Source organism: Amaranthus tricolor, chromosome 5 (assembly GCF_026212465.1).
Source record: "Amaranthus tricolor cultivar Red isolate AtriRed21 chromosome 5, ASM2621246v1, whole genome shotgun sequence".
In the NCBI taxonomy this organism is placed as follows: Eukaryota; Viridiplantae; Streptophyta; class Magnoliopsida; order Caryophyllales; family Amaranthaceae; genus Amaranthus; species Amaranthus tricolor.
Genome location: NC_080051.1, coordinates 22,592,734 through 22,612,576, shown reverse-complemented (window position 1 = coordinate 22,612,576; position 19,843 = coordinate 22,592,734). Strand labels below are relative to the sequence as shown.

The window sequence follows — 19,843 nt, the reverse complement described above, 5'->3', positions numbered from 1 at the left end:
ATGTTATCCTTATCAAGTTTACCATTTTCTGTAAAAATATAATTGTCCATATTCATTTTTCCATTACAGTTTTTTAAATATATATATATATATATATAGGTAGTATTGGAAATTTTAAATTACCACATAAGTATCTTAGAATGACAACATGATTATCAATTATTTAAGAAAATCTTTTTTTTTAAAACTAAAACTTTCTTTAGTTGTCTTAAATAAATTATTATGATGGAAATAAGGTGTAAATAATCTAGTATGAGTGTAAAGATTTACTTTTTCATTTAAATTTTTCAGCAGTATAATTGTTTCGATCGTAATTAGGTATATAAATTTGGGATATATGTATTTTTTTTAAAGCTACTTATAATATATATATATATATATATATATATATATATATATATATATATATATATATATATATATATATATATATATATATATATATATATATATATATATATATATAATAAAAATTAAAAGAAAATTGCATATGCATAAATATTTTTTATTATGATCTTTAAGAAGGTAATATTTTTTATTGTGTATATGTGGAATCTTTGTTGTAAAAATGAATGTCAAATATCAGCTTAAGATCTGTAATATTGCGACATTTGTCTCCTTATGACATTTGTCATCTACAAATTATTTTGTTAATGATCAATTCAACTTGCCTTTGAAAATATCGATCAAAATTTCGCTAGTATATAGAGTATAATATAAAATTTATAGATTTATATGTCAATTTAGAAAGTAGGATAGGGATAAATACCAAGGAATTTTAATCCCTAAATCAAATATAAATGCAAATTTTGATTCTCAAAATCTAAAATGGGTGTTAATATAGAATTTGTACTTGCCTAGATTTTTTGTATGACCATTAAGATGTGGCTAATTGGCTACAGTCACAGACATGATATGTGGGTCATGGGAGACGAATATGTGTGAAAATTTGAAATACTTAGGCTAAAGAAAAAAAAAAATTAATTAGATAAACTAATATTCAAACTTATTTCAAAAGTAAGCGTGAAATTTCTAAATCTGAGGTTTGGGGAACAGGTCAAAAAAGACAAAATAGCTGTTTGCAGTTAGTAACTGCGAACAACTATTTGACCTGTTCGCAGTTAGTAACTGCGAACAGAGTGCTGCACAAAAACAGGTCAAATAGTTGTTCGCAGTTACTAACTGCGAACAACCATTTTGTCTTTTTTAACCTGTTCGCAGTTAGTAAATGCGAACAGCCCCAAACCTCGGATTTGAGAATTTCACGCTTACTTTTGGAATAAGTTTGAATGTTAGTTTATTTAATTAATTTTTTTTAACTTAAGTATTTCAAATTTTCAATATGTGTGCCCATCCTATCGAATTGCAATCTCTAGGACTTAATTCTCTTCATGATAAAAAATTAATAAAGGAAAAATGCAACGTTTTTTTAGCACTAGATTATATTTTCAGCATTTTAGCATGAGAATCTCTTTGAAAGAAATATTTATTTATTTTAACTATCTTATTCAATTTACTAAAAATGTTATTACGAACACGTAACAATAATGAGTTAATAACTAATTAAACATGATAATGCTTTTAGTCGAACTCCAAATTAGTGAAAGTACATATAAAAATAATATCTAAAATTTAATTTATTTAGTTATAAGATAAACTAAAAAAGAAAGTAAATAAAAATCAAATTAAAATCTTACAAAATATAATAATTGTCGTTGTCTTAAGGATGATACAAAATGTTTGTTGGAATGGGACAATATCCCCCTTGTGTTTATCATCTTTTTGTATTTTGGCATGATTTCTCCACTCCATCGGAATCATGCATGTTATTACAATTACTAATAGATTTTGCATTGCATAATAACATAAAATCTCTATCTTAGCATCTACCGGCACACCTTATTGCTTTGTCATTTCTCACATTTGTTTTTTTACCGTTGACTTGTACAATTTGGGAGTATGTATTACTACAATTTATACATCTTCATAGTATATAGTGTTTCTATTTCATTATATTTGCCACTTCTAATATTTTATATTATATAATTTAATGTGTTATTTTAATTATTTATATATTGAACTATATACTTTTAGAAATTATAAAAATTTAAAATTGTGAAACTATGTCATTAGACGATTATTCATGGTTAATCAATAGGGGAGATTATTGTAAGAAAATCATGAAAATGTTGGATTATTTTAGGTAATTTTTCTTTTATTTTTAAATAAATCCATCTATTAGGCATATTTGCTAAAAATAAACTCACCTACTTCATTTATAAACATTTTCGAAGCTTCTTTGTAAGTCAAAAATAAAGAATAAACAATAGTTGAGTTTATTTAAGAAATCGAATAGATGAATTTGTATTAAACAGTAGTGGATTTATTTTCAGCGGATCGAGTAAAGGTTGATTTATTTTTAACAATTTTCTCTATATAAAAAAGCTTGAACGATAAATAATGTCAATAATCGTAATGCATAGTAAGTACTTTAGAACGGAGAAAGTATATGAATTAATCCACTTTTACTATGGTCATATATCATAATTATGATTTACATATGCCTATGTTGGGTACTTAGCTTGTATTGAAATAAATTTATGATACTATATTCTTTCATTATTTTCATTTAAAAATTTGCTTAATGCTAGGTGGTTATTTGATGAAGTTAAATTTGCTTGATGCTAGGTGGTTATTTTGATGAAGTTATAAAAGAAGGTTACTTCCACTTGCTTTTAGGTTATTATAACAATTTGAAAGTATATGAAATTATGAATTATGATATCATATTAACATCAACTAACTAATCTTAAATTATTCTTTACAATGTAACTAAAAACATAGTTATAGAATTAACATAATTAAAATAATTAGCATAATCAAATTGACGAGAAGAAATTCATTTATGCTAACATTTAAGAACACAAAACCCCAAAAAAAATTATTTACAAGAAATTGAAAGAAAATATTATTTTTATAAAATTTCCTCTTAAATTTGAAAATTACTCAATTGGTGTGAAGAGAAACATTATTACCTCAGAAGTGGAAATCTTGAGAGTATTTAGGAGTACAAAAGTAGAATGAAACATTAATTAATGAACATTATTCTAGAAGTAATAGTCAAACCCCATTTAGCCATTTCAATTTTTGAACCCAACAAAACAAAATCTTTTCTGATTCCTCTCAACAACAATCACCCAAAACACCTTCAAAAATCCAAATCAATCTCCCTCTCTTTCTTCAACCCTTTCTTTGGGTGAAGAACCTCTGCATGTATCTTTCTAGAGATAGAAAGAGAAAGAGAGAAAGAGAGAAAGAGAAAGAACAAGAGCAAGAAAGTGACCATTCATAGAAAGTAAGAGTATGTGACTGTGTGGGGGGATCACTTTCAGAAAGGAGTAAAGCACAAACTATCAGTGGTAATACTACTATTATCATTGCCCTTTTTTTTTTAGGGTTTTTTCTTTCATTACCCATCAAAATTTTACTGGACTAAAATGATCATACCCATATCTTTTTTATTAATACAATTGATAAAAATTGCTACATAGATATATAGATTCACATTGCTCACATAAAGATTAAGACTATGATATCAATTGGGTGTTTTTTCAAATAAAGTGAGGGATTGGTAGAAATGTTGGTATAAATGTGAACTTAATTTGGAAAGATCTATTGTGGGTGATTGAAGATATTTGCTTTAAGATCTTTTGGTAAGTTTTTTCTATCTAATTTGCAATTTTGTTATCTGGGTAATGAATTTTGAAATGGGTCAGTAGTTCAGTACATTGTTGAGCAAGGATATTTCTTTTAAAGTTGGCCTTTTTATATAGCTTGAATTAGATCCAGTAGTATCTTTCAATTGCAATTTGGTTTCAATTTTGGAAATTGGGATCTATTATTGTTGATATTATGGTTAATTTCATACTGTTTTTCTTTAAGGAGTAGTTCATTGATTTGGTTGTCAATTTCTCACTCTCATTTACTTAGCTTTACATTAAGATTCTTCATATTACTTTGGAAGAGGTTCCACACTTGATTTTAGCTCACTCTCAGTTGTTACTATATTGGCATTGGTTTGTAGATATGGAATGACTAAAGTGATAGATAATATTGTTTGCTTTAGCTGAAAGTAATTTTCTATTTATTCATTCAGGTATTGAAGTTTTCTATGTTATGGACCAAAAGATCTTGTTTCTTGGTGAGGTGTACTTACATTTGATTGCAAGACCAAGGTTGTAGAAATTTGAATCGATATTGTGTTGACCGGGAGAAAATGACATCAGATGTGCCTATTGACTATGCTGTATTTCAATTGTCTCCTGGACGGTCTTGGTGAGGATTTGCATTATATGGATTTGTGAATGTATTGGCATTGTTTTTTTTTTTTTTTCATATAATTTCTTTGTTCGTCTGGCAGCTGTGATTTGCTTGTTTCTTATGATGGCACCACAGAAAGGCTTGCCTCTGGACTTGTAAAGCCTTTTGTTACTCACTTGAAGGTTGCACAGGAGCAAATTGCTTTGGCTGTGAAATCAATTAAACTCGAGGTCGACAGATATAAAAATGCTGAAACATGGTTTACTAAGGGAACTGTTGAGAGGTTAGCATATTTTTTGATTATTCTTCTAAAGATCTTCTTGAGCTTAGGGCTCACTAGCCGCAACCTCGTTAATTTTTTATTATAAGAGTATGGTTTGTCATTATCCAAACTTCCCCAGATTGTGATCATAGTTTCTATGAGAGAGATATACTAGGTAAGTAGATATGATGATGAGTCTAAAGATAAGTACATTGCTCAATTCATCGTTGCCAAGTATATCTATTGATGTATTGCTACTTTATCTACTAGATTTGTGCAATTTGTTGGCACACCTGACGTTCTGGAGATGGTCAACAAATTGGATACAGAGATGTCTCAGTTAGAAGCTGCTCGAAGAATCTACTCACAGGTGTTAACTCCATTCTCATTGCACCATTCATTGAGACTTTGTTATTTGAAATTTAATGTACTGAGTGGTCAAAACTTACTTTTCAGGGAGAAGGCGATGATCAGTCCAATGCATCAGGTATGCTTTTCAATAGTTATTCTTGTGCAATGTTAATAGGAGTGAACACGGTGCAACTTGGTACCTTGCACAGTTAAATTATTTATTTTTTCAAATCGCATCAAACCTCTTAACACCTAAAACCGGACCAAATTATTTTAAAACAATTTTGCTTGTTGGGTTTGCTATTTTTTATTTTTCCGTTATCTTGCTATTTAGATACATATAAATATTAGCAAAACTAATATTTCATACCTAATTGCTATATTAAAAGGAATCTTGGAACACTTTTGGCTTAAATACTTTGGTACGAATTAAATAAGGTTATATACATATATAATTGCGGTTTAAAATCTTTGAACCATATCCCAAACCAATATTTAAAAATCAAACTGATTTCTTGTTTAAATCGTAAATCGGATAAAACCCTAAATTGTAGTTTAGTACAATGTGGTTTGCGGTTTAGGTTAATTTTTATGCAACCCTATACTTTGGACTTGGAGAGTAAAGCAAAATGATAGGATCATGTTGTCATGACATTTCTTCATGTCGTGGTGTTTAAGTTGCTATGTATACCATAAAGTATTAATGAGGCAATATATTACATCAAGTATATATTTATCGACACTTGCAATATATGTGGATGTTAGTAATGAGGCAATAAAGAATTAATTGTGTATTTAATGTTCTAAGTTGGGAAAGATCAACAGTGTACATATTGGAAAAACTAGTTGTAGTAAACGATAAAAATTCTACTGTGTTTTAAAACTCAAAGGTTGTGGGGCAGTTGTGATGAGTGATGATGGTTGATTGTTTATGATTTTCATGGCTTCAAACCCATCACAATAGATATTGAGGGAAAGTGGGAAACAGGAAGAAAATGACCAAAAAGTGATGATAAAGTAATAGTTACATGGATTGTAGTTATGATTAATGTAAACATAAATTTGTATCAATGTCTTAGTTTTAAAAAGGTGAAGACACTTTGAGTTCGTTGCTTTCTTTAAGGTGAAGACACTTTGGGTTCATTGCTTGCTTAAAGTTGAAGATACTTAGGGTTAGTTTCGATGTAAACGTAAATTTGTATCACTAGAAATAGCATGATTGTGTCTCATAGCTTTATGATGTTGCTGAAATTCTTTTTTAAGAGTTGCTTGCTTAAAGGTGAAGACATTTGGGTTTGTCTCATACTTGCTTCTTTGTGCTATATTTGAGATTTACGGCAGTATTGTTGAGATAATGGTATTGATGAGTTATTATAGTTCTCAAGATAAGTCTTGATTACTCTTAACATTTATGTTTTGGAATTGAGCAATAGGATCCAAGTAGCTGTATGTTCTCTATTTCTTAAATGCAAAATGAAAATTCCACAATTAGGGAAATTTTTGGTGATATAGTTAGGTAATTTTTAGAAGATATTGTTAAGTATACACTTTGGGTTGGATTAGAAATTTAGATATTGATATTGAAATGTGTCAACCAAACTTTTAATACCAATTGTATGCTTTAATTTAAGGCTCATCAAAATGCCGAGTGATTGCAGACTCTTAATATGATATTACTTTTTCTCTGTGACTTTTTATAAAGTGCATCATTTCTTCCTAAGATGTGAGTGTTTTTTAGGAGAAATTGTGTCCTAAAAGAAAATGTTGGCAATATTATAGACGTTTTGATGCTTCAACCTTTATTTAATTTGTTATATGCTATTTGGATTGAATAAGCTGTATTGAAGCATTATTTTTGGAAATTTTGTTAGTCGTGCCTTCTTTCTTGTAAGTTTGTAGGAAGGTTTTGATATGGATATGGAGGCTTGCTTATAACACCAAATTTGGGGTCCAAGATTTGATTTTTGTCTAGGGTTATGTGGGATTAGCTAGATTACTGATTTGTATTATGTAATAGTATTGTTTTTGTGACTTTGTTATTCTTGTTTTAGATGCTTTTATGAATTCTTGTGCGTCCATTAGACGATGAAGTTTACATTGAAGAAAGAGTCGGGTCAAGTTCTAATTCATATAAAAATATGAATAGTTTATTCGAGCTGTATAGGAATAGTATCTAGGGTCGGATTAGAATTCTATTCTGTTTCAAGTCGTAATGCCAATCCTATTAGAAATAGGACTTATGCATGAGAGTCCTAATGGGATTAATATATAGGTAGTAAAGTCCTACTAACATGCCTAGTTGAGTTATACAAGGGTTAAAACTCTTAGATCTAGTAGGCTTGCATGCCAAGTAGGTTGCCAGCGTCTAGCTGTGGAATGCACTAGGACTGCTTGTACAAGTGAGGTTGTACGTGCATTAGCACTTGATGACCATGTGTTTAGAGTCCAAGGTTGTATAGATTCTTAATTATAAACTATAAACAAAAGGTTCCTCACCCATTGATGGGTAGAGCATTGTGTATTTAAATCAAGTGTTTGTGACTTTCTAAACATTATAATGAATTAACACTATCAGGATTAGTGTTTTAAGGAAGAAAGCTTTGAGCCTTTGACACTATTTCTAGAGTGATATAGGTGAGAAGTGTGAATGTGCTTTGTCGAGGAGTGTTCAAGTAGGTGCATGTTCTAGGAGCGCATGTGCTTGATCCAAGAATGCTTGTTCCTAAGTGAGATATTGTTGCATTGGCAAATCTGAACTATTGTTGAATGACATGATTGCAGCGACAGAAATACAGCAGATTGTGGATCTACGTTGTGGGTATGAACTTGAAATTAGTGAATAATTTGATCTGAGAAGTGTACATGGAGGCGGGATGTGAAATGGATCGCGCCTCACGGGCAAGAGAAAAGGAAAAAAAAAGGGTAAAGTGACGAAAGAGAAAGAAGCAAGCTATTCGAGGCCTCGTGGGGTTAAAGAAATGAACCAAACAAGGGTATTAATCTAAAGGAAAAATTATCCAGAATTATCCCATCTTTCCCTCATTTTCTTTCAATAGTCCCACCTTTCGTTTAACTATAAATAATCTCAACTTTAGGGGTATTTTTCATGAGTGAACCGAGATGAATGCATGTTGCTTTGCCAAAACATTACATAAAATTAGAAAAATGACAAATATAGGAAAAACAAAGAAAAAAGAATTTGCATCTCGCTATTCATTCATTATTCAACTACTTCCATCATTATTCAACATATTTGAAGTTGCATCTCGCTATTCATTCATCACCATTACCGTCAAAAAAGAAGAGAAGAAAGGCACAATTGTTCATCCTTCAACGAGTTTAGAAAAATTAACGATATAGGCTTAAAGCATCAAAGGAGACATAGTCATTTAATTTTTTTTCTTCAACCATTAAAATTAAATTTTCTAAATCGAAAGGTCATGGAAAATTTCAACACAACTAATAATTTGAGGAATGAAACTTTAATGGTTTACTTTTTTGCATCCTTATTGTTAAGAACATTGGTGAACTTTTCTTTTTGGATTTCTGCTATTTATGGACCTTCGAGATTAAATGGTAGAATTTTTTTTTAAAAGATATAGGGTAATTGCTCTCCATGTTGGTTGATAGGGGTGATTTTAACAGAACATGATATGCTTGAAAAGAAAAGAGGTTCTCGAAATTCGAGAATCATGTTTCTTTTAGACGAAATCATAAGAGAAAGTATTTTGTTCGACTATCCATTAGAAAATGGGAATTACATAAATATGGCTAGTAGGATTGATAGGTTTTTATGTGCAGAAGGATGGATTTGGGCATTCTCGAATCTATCTTTGGCCTTGAGATAAAGGGTTGTCTCTATATCCATTATCCTTTATTTTTGGAGTACGCGAGAAGTGGGCTCCTACTCCATTTAGGTTTGAGAATATGTGGTTTGGCATCATGAATTCCAATCACAAGTGCAGATGTAGCGGAGAAAATTTGAGAAGGTAGGTTGGGAATGTATTTGAAAAAAAAAGAACAATTACAAAAGGACATTGATGATTGGACCTCAAAGAGATGGAAGATTCATTAACTAATAAGGAGATAGCAGAGATGGAAGGCTAGAAGAATGAACTAGATAAATTAAACTTACTAGAAGACAGAAGAAGGTAACAAACGATGACGATGAAATGGGTAAAAGAAGGTGATGCAAATTCCTGATTATGTTTTAAGGTTGTGAAAGGAAGGAGCTGGTGATGATAATCTTATTTTGACAGAAGACAAGATCATAAGGAGAGTGTTATCCAACTTTTATAAGACTATCTCCTGAAGAAGAACAGCATGATATACCTTTTGTGGAGGGATTAATGTAGGAGCCTATCAACCATGATTCAACATTGGTGAGCAATTCGTAAAAGCATGGGCATGTTGAGCTGGAGACTTTAGACCCATTAGTCTCAGCACCGATATATAAAAAACCTTAGTAAGGTGCTAGTTAACTGATTTGAGTTCGGTGATCTCAAAGACTATCTCAATGGAGCAATGTGCTTTTATTGGAGAGAGACAAAATCTTGACGCTGTAGTAATTGTAGTATAGACAATAAAGAATATAAGAGTAAAAGAGAAAAAGGTGTGGTTTTCAAACTTGATTTTGGGAAGGCTTTATGACAAAGTTAATTGGGTTTTCATAGATATGGTCCTTAAGAAGAAGAGTTTCAGGCAAAAGCGGCAAAAGTGGATCAGCGCGTGCCTCAATTTGTCATTTTTTTTAGCGGTAGCGAATGGTCATCCTTGAGAACAATTTAGTTCATCCAAGGGCTTAGGCAAGGAGATGCATTATCTCCTTTTTTTGTGTTGGGCTAGTCACAGATGTTTTGGGCTGATTTGTTAAGAGGAGTTGATCGGGGAGTGATCGATGGTTTAAGAGTGGGAAAGATCACTTCCAATATATGCGAATGATACTATCATATTTTTTAATGGAGGCAAAATTTTAGGAATGTTTTGATATTCTTTTTGTGTTTGAGAAACTTTAGGGGGGGAAGTAAATCCTTATAAATCTGCGGTTGTGGGTATAAATATAAAGGACAGGGAACTGATAAAGCTGTAGTACAATGAAGTTTTCTATTTCTTATCTAGGTTTACTTTTAAGAGCCAATCTTAGAAATAAAGAGTTTTGGGCACGGGTAATAGAAAAAGTGTTTAACAGGTTTGATGGATGGAGTGGGTTTTTAGACTAGGCTTCTTAAGATTGGTGGGGAAGAGTGGGTTGCTCCGAGAATAATTGGGGATTTCATATTCACTAATATTCGTGGATTTGGCAGCAATAGAGATCTCAAGAAATTATGGATCTGTCATGTGTTGTTATAGGTATATCTGGTTGAAGGCGAACTATCAACAATTGATTCTATTCCTTAGAAATTATTTGGGATAAGGCAAAATTTTTAGCCTTGTTATGGGCTAAGGCCAATGGCCTCTATCCAAATTATTCTTTAAACGAGCTATGTAGAGAATAGAACGTACTAATGTAATGAGATAGCTGATTTTTCCTGGGATCTCTTATGCCTATAATATACTACTGAAATTGCTTCCTAAATACAATTTTTTTTATCAAAAGAAAAAAAATTATATGTAGGTCTCTTCTTGATACAAGCATTGCAGTTGTATATTCTTATATTTGTGAACAATATGGTTTTTGGGTTCCTTTCAATCATCAAACTTCTCTGATTATGAAAGCATTACATTTTTTCTGGAATTACAGTCTAATGGAATATGAAAGTCATATTTTTCCATTAAGTGGATTTTCTAATGTGCCAGGTGGGGATGGACCAGGAGCCTCTGCAGCATCGGATACCACAAAGTAAAGCTCTTTTATTCAGTCTATTTCTTATTATAATTGGATGTTGTCTGAATCACTCAATGTGTAAATACATTATCTCTGAAATAACCTGGTATCCTGATAAGTGAGATTTCACTCACTCAAAATAACCTTCTGTTCTAGGTGATAGAAAAATGGGGAGTAAAACTTCATTTCTGACTTTTCCCTTCAGGGCCTCAAAACAACCACAATGATGTTGGTTTAAAAAACCCATCAAATTTCACTTTTCATGGTAAAAAAAACCATCTCTATCCCACCCATGATAAAAAAAAAAAAACATCACGATGCAATTTTTTCTCTTATTTTTCACTATACCTCACCTCAATTCTCTCTCCATTGTTGTGATGAAATACTGCAATATAAACCTCTATTTATACAACAATGCCAGAGCCTTAATTCCAAAAGATTGGGTTCGGTTACATGAACCAATATATCAGTTCCAATAGTATAGTGTATAGTGTTGGAAAATTATGAATTTTGGCTTAATTCATTAATATATATATATATATATATATATATACATATATATATATATATATATATATATATATATATATATATATATATATATATATTTATATACATATACATATATATGGTCAAGTTTCAGTGAGAACCAAGCTTATATGAGAACCGCGAGAACCAATCTACATGATAAAATACTATTGCTTTTTTTACAGAAAATGTGTTACTTTTGGGCAAAAAAATGTGACTTTTTTTTTAAAAAAAAGTTGTTACTTTTTAGCAAAAAAGTGTTACTGTTTGAAAATTTTTCAAAAATCAAATTATACAAAGTAACACGTTTTTTCTGAAAAGTAACACTTTTATGTAAAAAGTAACGCCTTTTTTTGAGTTTTGTTCAGTTTTTTTAAAAGTAACACTTTTTTGTTGAAAAGTATAATCTTTTTTTAACAAAAAAAAGTAACATTTTTTTGCTTAAAAGTAACATTTTTTTGCCTAAAAGTAACACCCTTGTAATTGAAAAGTAGTACTTTTTTGTCAGATAGATTGGTTCTCACGGTTCTCATATAAGGATGATTCTCACTATTAAACTTATTGTAGGTGGGGCTCTCTCACAATTTGTTTATGGATAAAACTATTCGATATTTTTTAATAAAAAGCATCTCATGGTTTTTCCACTCACCATTGCCATAGGACTTTTTTGTTTTTAGCCCAGAAATTTTCATTTTTAGGAACAAAAATATGACCATTTAAGCTTCTTAACGTGATTGCAAATTTTGGTATGGTAGAATGAATTGAACAAGTAGAAGTTATTAAACTTTTGATGCTTCAGGACAATGCTGTCTTTGGGTGAGAACCAGGAAGTTGTTCTTCTCTTCCATTGCAACGTGATGATAGTTTTCGTTGTTCTCACATTTGTTCAGGAAGGAGCTCCTAAGAGCTATTGATGTGCGGCTTGTAGCAGTTAAACAGGACCTGACAACAGCTTGCACCCGTGCCTCTGCTGCTGGTTTTAATCCTGAAACCATCTCAGAATTACAGCTTTTTGCTGATCGTTTTGGTGCTCATCGCCTCAGGTAATTGTATAATGTAAAATATGGATGTAGTAAATCTGCATTAGTTCCAAACTCCTAGCTCATCATATGTTGACTATTGTTTAACCAATCACATTTTCATGCAGTGAAGCCTGCAGCAAATTCATTACCCTCTCACAGCAACATGGTGAGCTCTTCAACAGCATTCAACCAACATTGACACGGAAGTCCTCATCTGAATATGTCCTTCGGTCTTCATTCAGTTCTGATATGTCCATTGATGAACCCTGTGATGATCATCCCAAGCAATCTACCATTCCCAATACCACGACAAAAATCACCTTCCCATTACGCCAGCTTTCTTGGGAGCCCAGTCCTAGCCCTGTTGATAATGGAGAGGAAAGAGAAAACAATAAAGATAAAACCATTGGAAAAGATAAAGCGATGGACCCCACCACTTCAGCTGGTAATTCAAAGACCGAGTCAGATGCATCTTCCTCGACGTCAACATCCACACCTCAACTTACCAGGCGACTCAGCGTGCAAGAAAGAATAAGTATGTTTGAGAACAAGGCTCAGAAGGAAGGTTCCCCCACTATTAGTACTGTTGCTTCTGGTGGGGGGAAACCTGAGCTCCGTCGACTGTCATCTGACGTTACTTCTTCCACTGACAAGGCTGTCCTGCGGAGATGGAGTGGTGCCAGTGACATGAGTATTGATGTTAGTGGGGATAGAAAGGAGCCTGACAGCAACGCCAACACTCCAACACCCACATCCACATCCACATCCACTTTTACGTCCAACCCTGTTTTTCCTCCAAAGCCAAAGGATCAGTGTGATTTAAAGATGGAGGGGTTTCAAGAAAGTAAGCTTCCAGTGAAACCAAAAATTAGCTCCCATTTGGCTGTTTCCTTTAGTGGTCCGGAGGATTCTCCATCATTTGAGGCAAATACTAAGATCACTTCTTTCTCAGGAAAATCATCAGAGAGTGTGGGATCAATGGATGAATCAAGTGGTAGGATAGTTCATTCGACTGTTAAACCTTTTTGTGAGAGTGAGGGATTTGGGTTGGAGAATCAGCCATTGCCTATTCATACTCATCTCAGGTCTCGTCCCGGGACAGCAGAACAGTTTAGTTCCTCAGATGAGATGATTGTAAGGAAGGCAAAGAGTTCTGTAGGTGGTGAAAGCAAACCCCAGGAAGATAATGGGAAAAGTTTTGGGGCATCTGCATCTGGATTCAATGGAAGGTCTCGAGATTTACACGTTGAGGAAGAGTATGAGGATAAGCGGTTGAGGGATCAGCAGGCTCAAAAATCAACTTATAGGACATCTCATAAGACAACAGTTAAAATTGCATCAGAATCCGTGGATCCTGTAGTTGCTTGGCCTGTAAATCAAGACAAAAAAGGTAAGGGTGATTCCGTTGAGAAGCAGCCTGTCCTTTCATGCACACAAATGGAAGATTCTGGTCCCTACAGAGGAAAGGTTCAAGGATGTGGTTCTTCTTTTGATCAAGAGGAGAAGCCTGTTTCTAGGTGGGAAGAGAGTGATTCTAAACGTCCATTGGATTCGACGGGGAAATTTGTACTTGAGAATAAGGAAGTAGTTTCTTCATCTTCAGTACCTGTGGATCAAGTTCAGAGGATAAGGCAGACAAAAGGAAATCTGGGGATGAATGATGACCTGAAAATGAAGGCCAATGAGCTTGAGAAGCTATTTGCTGAGCACAAACTCCGTGCTCCTGGTGACCAATCAAATTCTGCTCGAAGAACCTGGTCTGTTGATACACTTATTGAGCAGGAGATGGCTTCTGCTGATAGGAAACAGGCAGTAGAGACTTCTGTCCTGATGACTACCTTAAAGCGGGAGGCTGAGCCTGCTGCTGGCTCCAGTAGTAAGGAGAAGAATTATCCTACACCATTGATGAAAACTGTACATAAGCAGGAATACGATGTCACCCCTAAGCAAAACATCTACAGCCCTAGTTTTGCAGATGATTCTAGAGGAAAATTATATCAGAAGTATATGCAAAAGCGATATGCCAAGCTGAAGGAAGATTGGAGTTCAAAAGGGGCTCAAAAGGAAGCCAAGATGAAGGCAATGCAAGATAGCCTTGAGAAAACCAGAGCTGAGATGAAGGTCAAGTTGGCAGGTTCTGCAGACAAGAAGAATTCTGCCTACAATTCTGTTCGAAGGGCAGACAAAATGAGATCATTCCATGTAGAATCAGCAACAAAGAGAAAACAGGTACGTATCAGTAAAATAATTAGTACAAGCTTGCCTGAATAGGTGGCAAGGGATAATGCTCCTATTTATGTGAAATGAACTTTTTGATTTTTTTTATCAGCATATAATAGACGTGTACATGAGTGATGAGGATGAAGAGCAAGGTGAAGTTCTTGGAAAGAAGCTCAGTGAGACATATTTGGAGGATTCTTCTGGAAATGCACATAGCAAAAAGGTTACGTCGAGCAAAAGTGCAGCATCATCAACTCCTCGTAACTCAGCAATACCTATTCCTCGATCTTCTGGAAAAGTCTCTAACTCTACAGCAGGGAGACGGACGTTGGCTTCTGATAATGCTCTCGTTCAGTCTGTTTCTAATTTTTCTGACTTGCGGAAGGAAAACACAAAACCTTTGTCTGCAGGACGTAAACCTGTTCGTCCTCAGAGAAACCATGCTCGTAAGAAGAGTGTTAGTGAGGACTTGCCACTTTTCAATGAAGAAAAGCCACGTCGTTCTCACTCCTTGAGAAAGAGCACATCAATTCCCATGGAGTTGAATGATTCCCGGAATTGTGATGTTTTTGATGAGTCTGTTTTCATGCTGTCAAAATATGGAAAAGAAGAGAATGGGGATCATTTTAACTTCTCAAGGGATATAGAATCAAAGCCTTTCCCAAAAAAGGGTAATGGTGATAGTCTTGTCGCGGGTGGTATAAATGGACATGATTTTGATGATGCGAGTTTAGAAACAGAAGCGAGGACTGATGTAGCCAAGGATGAGGAGGATGATTTTGAAACCACAGTAGGGGGCAAATCTGCTGATATGGACAACAGTAAAGGGAGATTAAGCCAGGAATCTGACAATTCTGCTAATTCTGGTTATGGAAACATCAATGCTCTCGGGAGTCTTTCCCAGGCAGGCCATGTGTCTGCTACTGAATTGCCAACTTCCATGTCTTCTCTTTTTCGTTCCATAGGATCCATACAGGACTCTCCTGGGGGAAGCCCTGGATCTTGGAACCAACGTGTACACAATCCATTTTCCTTTTCAAATGAAATCTCCGACATTGATGCTTCTGATTCACCACTTGGGAGCCCGGCTTGGAATTCTTACTCTCTTGCACAAAATGATGATGATGCTAGAACAAGAAAAAAGTGGGGAGCTGCTCAGAAACCTATTGTTGGTGACTCATCACATAGTCTATCACGCAAGGACGTTGCCAAAGGTTTTAAGCGATTCCTGAAATTCGGAAGGAAGAATCGTGCAGCTGAGAGTATGGCAGACTGGATATCTGCAACAACCTCTGAAGGAGATGATGATACTGAAGATGGAAGAGATCTCGCTAATCGGTCATCAGAAGATTTGAGAAAGTCTAGAATGGGGTTCTCCCACAGCCATCATTCTGATGAGGGATTCAATGAAAGCGAGAGCTTTAGTGACCAAGGTGACTTGTTTTCCCTTTCACTATTTGTAAATTCAAAACATTAGGGAGTGTTTGGATAGGGAAAAAGTAATTTTCCATTTTCCATTGTTTGGTTGGACAAGTGTTCTGAAAAGAAAAATTATTGTGGAATGGAGTTTCCATCTGTTTTGAAACATTTTCTTCTAAAATTTGATGGAAACCAAAATATTCCATTCTTCCTTTCCCTTGTCCAATCCAATCGCATCTTCAATGGACGTTCCCACATATAATTTGGATTAAGCCTTTGATATTTTTGTTGTTGTTTCCATTTGGATCTTCTCCATTTTCCCCTCTTAGCTTATTGGATCTCAATCAAACCAAACAAAGTAAAATCATATGCATTTTCCATTGGGAAATATTTTTCACTGAAAAATATTTTCCATGAATAATGTTTTCTTTCAAACTAAACACCCTTTTTTCTCTTATTGCTTAAAGGTTCCTCTCAGTTTCGATAGGTGTGTGATTTATATTACATTTTGTTTTCTTTTTCTTGTTATTCAATGCTCACTGTTGCTTTATCTTATTCTTTATCATTAGAATTCGACTATTGTCTTACAATATTATGTTTCTATAATTGTTAAGTTCTTTTTTATGAAGTCTCGAAAACTCCTTTTTATTTGTTTTTTGATTGCCAAAATTCCTTTTTTATGAAATTTGTATTTCTAAATTTTCCATTGGATCTCTTCCGTATCTTATTTCTGATCAATTTGTTCCATGTTATCTTATAACATTTTCGACCCGATTGAATGTTAGGAATTATAGTACAAATTTGAAGTTATTTTGCTAGATGAACTACCAGTCAAGGTTTATGATCATGCCTCTCATACTCAAATCGTTCTTCTCCTTCACAAAATCCATTCCCCTCCATTAGCACTTGGAAATGTGATACGGTGTTAATGGAAAATTATGTAGAAGAAACATGTTTGAGGGTGAAAGCTCCTCAACCATGGGTACAACGTAACACTTCTTATGATATGAAAACTAAAACTCATTCTCATAACCACCATGAATACCAATAACCAAATGCTCCATTAGGTCAAGGAATTCGACATTATTGAATATTATTACTTGTGTAACTAGAAATTTATGTTTTATTGTAGTTCATGGATTACAAGGCTCAATCTCAACATTGCCATCAAATTTCAAATTGAAGGAGGAACATCTATTGGGAAGCTCTCCTAAAGGTTTATTCTTTGATCTTGTTTATCTGTTGATTGATTTGTATTTATAATCATTTTTGTCAATATACTATAGTTGAGACTTGAGAGGCTAGTAACTATGGTGTGCTTAAATTGTTCCGTGATCTTGCTATAGTCACTGTTTAGTTTCATGTGGTAGGTTTTCTTCTCCTCCTTTTAGGGCTTTGTTAACTTAAGAATAGAGTATTTCAATTCATCATTAAACTTGTATTTGGTCCTTGTTTGTTGGGATTAGTTGTAGATTGTCTATACTGCATATGTAAACAAGGTGAACTATGAAATTTTAGGACTCCAGCTGGGAAAAGAGGTTGGGGGAATTAAAATCTTTTGTGAAAGAAAGGAGGGGACAAATACTTGGAAGGCTTAGGAAGGGGTTAGCGAACCGTATGGGATGGTTTAAAGATTGAAACTTTGGGATGTTTTAAAGTGTGAGAGATGCACGGTGGACTATGATTGTGGGCTTGGGTTGGTAAGTTAAAGTATTGATTTTTGTGAGTATTAGAGATGGCAAATGAAGGGAGAGATGAGTGTGGAATTGTGATTCAGGTGAAGTGATGCTGCAACAAATTAATTTTATCTTCAATACGATTACACCGAATAAATAAGTCTTTAGGTTTCCAAAATATGAAGAGACTTGCTTAAGATCATTTCGGTGAAAGAGTAATACAAACAACTTTCTTACTCCCAATTCTAAATGAGTTATATGACAAAAGAAACAACAAGATCACTATGGCCTGAAACTGAAATTTCATAAAATTAAGAAACAACTAACGAATGAACTAAGCCTAAACAAAAGGAAAAACTTTCTATCTAAAGGCTCAGAGACAAAGCCTTGTAAGGATTCCTCCATATGACCATTCACATGAAAATATAATTCTGAATTTCATCTTCTTTATATGTGGGAGCAATTTTTAGCCTTAATCTTTCATATTGGGATTGAACAACTTGATCCTATTTTCATTGAATTCAGACTTCAGGATCTCGTTTCTTGAAAGTAGGCGCTAACATCCACACGTTTCTTCCTTAGACGGTTTGGCTTGGCTGTTGATCTTCACGATGAACTTGAATCCATCATTTTGGGCTTAAATGATCATCAAGAGAGGCTTAAAAGATCATCAATCGAGTAACTGTCATCATTGGCCTTAGATAGGATTGGACGCCTATTCGGCCTTTCCCCCTTGTTGGATCTTCATGGTTTAGATCATAATCTCTACCTTATATCTATCAAAACTTAGATGTTTGGTTCATGGCTTTTTGCTTTGCTTTTTGGTTGGCTTATGGCTTGTTGGTTGGTCAAACAGCCAAAAAAAGTGTTTGGTAAATAGCTTTAAGCCAAAAAAAAAAGCTGCTCCAGTTAGCTTTTTTGCTGGCTTTTGGCTTATTGACCCACTTTTTCTCTAATAAACAGCCAATATCTAAATTTACCAAACATCTCCATAAACAACTGGCTTTTTTCAACTAGCTTAAAAGCCAACAAAAAAACCTATCATTTTTAACTAGTCAAACAAACCAATTTAAAAAAGCTAACAGTCAATTGCCAAACACCCCCTAAACCTTTTAGCCTTCTATTTCTAGCATGAAATCACAGAAATAGGGGCCAGGACGTTTTATGTCTACTACATACCAAGCTATCGTATAGCATACATACCTCACACCCACCTATTTTTGAACTACATTCTGCGAGTTTTGCAAACTCGCAGAATGTGCTGGACATTGGACAGTTCCAAACCACATATCATGGAGGGGAATGGGGTTAATTATGCCCTAACCTGCTTTATGATGTGCTTGTTTCAATAATGTGATGTTTGCTTTCTTGTCGAGCAGTGCTTAGTTGCAGAATCTAAAACCACAAATTTTTTTCCCGGTATTTGCAGCTCCAAAGTCATTCTTCTCACTTTCAAATTTCCGGAGCAAAGGAAGCGAGTCAAAATTCCGATAAACTCATTTCAATCAACTACACCAAATGGCAAAGCGTATGCTCCACCCAAAGGTAGCTAGTTGTATATTTCCTCAAGCATATATTGTAAATGATGAGATACAAAAAAATGTAACCTCAGTTTCTCGAGGTAAAAAAGCAGCTACACCGCGGAGTTCTTTTGATACAACAAATGTAGTTGGTATCCAAGATATTATTGCAAGTATATTTGTAATGGTTGAACAGAAACAGACACAAATTGGCTGAATGATACTGTGATTTTTGGTAGTGCCACAGCATTCTTTTTACAGATGTATTGTATAGTGGACACTGGTAGTGCTCCCACAGATTTTGTGCAACTATTCATGGGACTTATTTTCTCCATTGATGGAAGTGATTTTCACACTACCGAAGTTAATAACCATCCCTTGTGTAACAAGAACTTGGTAGTGTTGAAATCCTGCTTTTGAGGTGTAAATGTGTAATAATTCAGCTCCTTTTCTGTTGAATGTGGTATAGTTGAATGTATTATATTATAAAGACTTTAATATTTTTTTTCGGCTTAAGGCTTTGACATTACGAATTTTACAAGCTACACCATGGATGGATGGCCAATTTAAGATAATTTGTGTTCAAATGCCAAATTAATCTTCACCCATTAATATTGTAGCTACAAAATGATCACACGATAATAATAGTAGTAATATTTTTTCTTAAACAATTATAAAAAATAATTTTTGTTGCATTAAAA

The 19,843-nt window shown here is 33.8% G+C and overlaps 1 protein-coding gene across 2 annotated transcripts; it reads left to right on the top strand.

Annotated features, from left to right (window-relative positions):
* Nucleotides 1-3,095: 3,095 nt before the first annotated feature.
* On the top strand, nt 3,096-19,773 carry LOC130813783 (uncharacterized). 2 transcript variants are annotated; one of them, XM_057679658.1, is made up of 11 exons: nt 3,096-3,419; nt 4,157-4,335; nt 4,421-4,603; nt 4,853-4,952; nt 5,039-5,069; nt 10,730-10,772; nt 12,176-12,328; nt 12,433-14,536; nt 14,637-15,960; nt 17,079-17,162; nt 19,052-19,773. In XM_057679658.1, the coding sequence occupies exons 2-11, from the start codon at nt 4,277-4,279 to the stop codon at nt 19,114-19,116; spliced, it is 4,146 nt and encodes a 1,381-aa protein (XP_057535641.1). In that variant the 5' UTR covers nt 3,096-3,419; nt 4,157-4,276; the 3' UTR covers nt 19,117-19,773. The 2 variants fall into 2 exon arrangements, with proteins under 2 accessions (XP_057535641.1, XP_057535642.1); XM_057679659.1 differs by lacking the exon at nt 3,096-3,419 and adding an exon at nt 3,440-3,713.
* Nucleotides 19,774-19,843: the final 70 nt, after the last annotated feature.

Bases quoted from the DNA above. Each gene is read 5' to 3' on its own strand.
- LOC130813783 (XM_057679658.1), top strand. From the start codon at position 4,277: ATGACATCAGATGTGCCTATTGACTATGCTGTATTTCAATTGTCTCCT. The intron at 4,953-5,038 runs GTGTTAACTCCA...CTTACTTTTCAG, and splicing joins CTCGAAGAATCTACTCACAG to GGAGAAGGCGATGATCAGTC. The intron at 17,163-19,051 runs GTTTATTCTTTG...CGGTATTTGCAG, and splicing joins ATTGGGAAGCTCTCCTAAAG to CTCCAAAGTCATTCTTCTCA.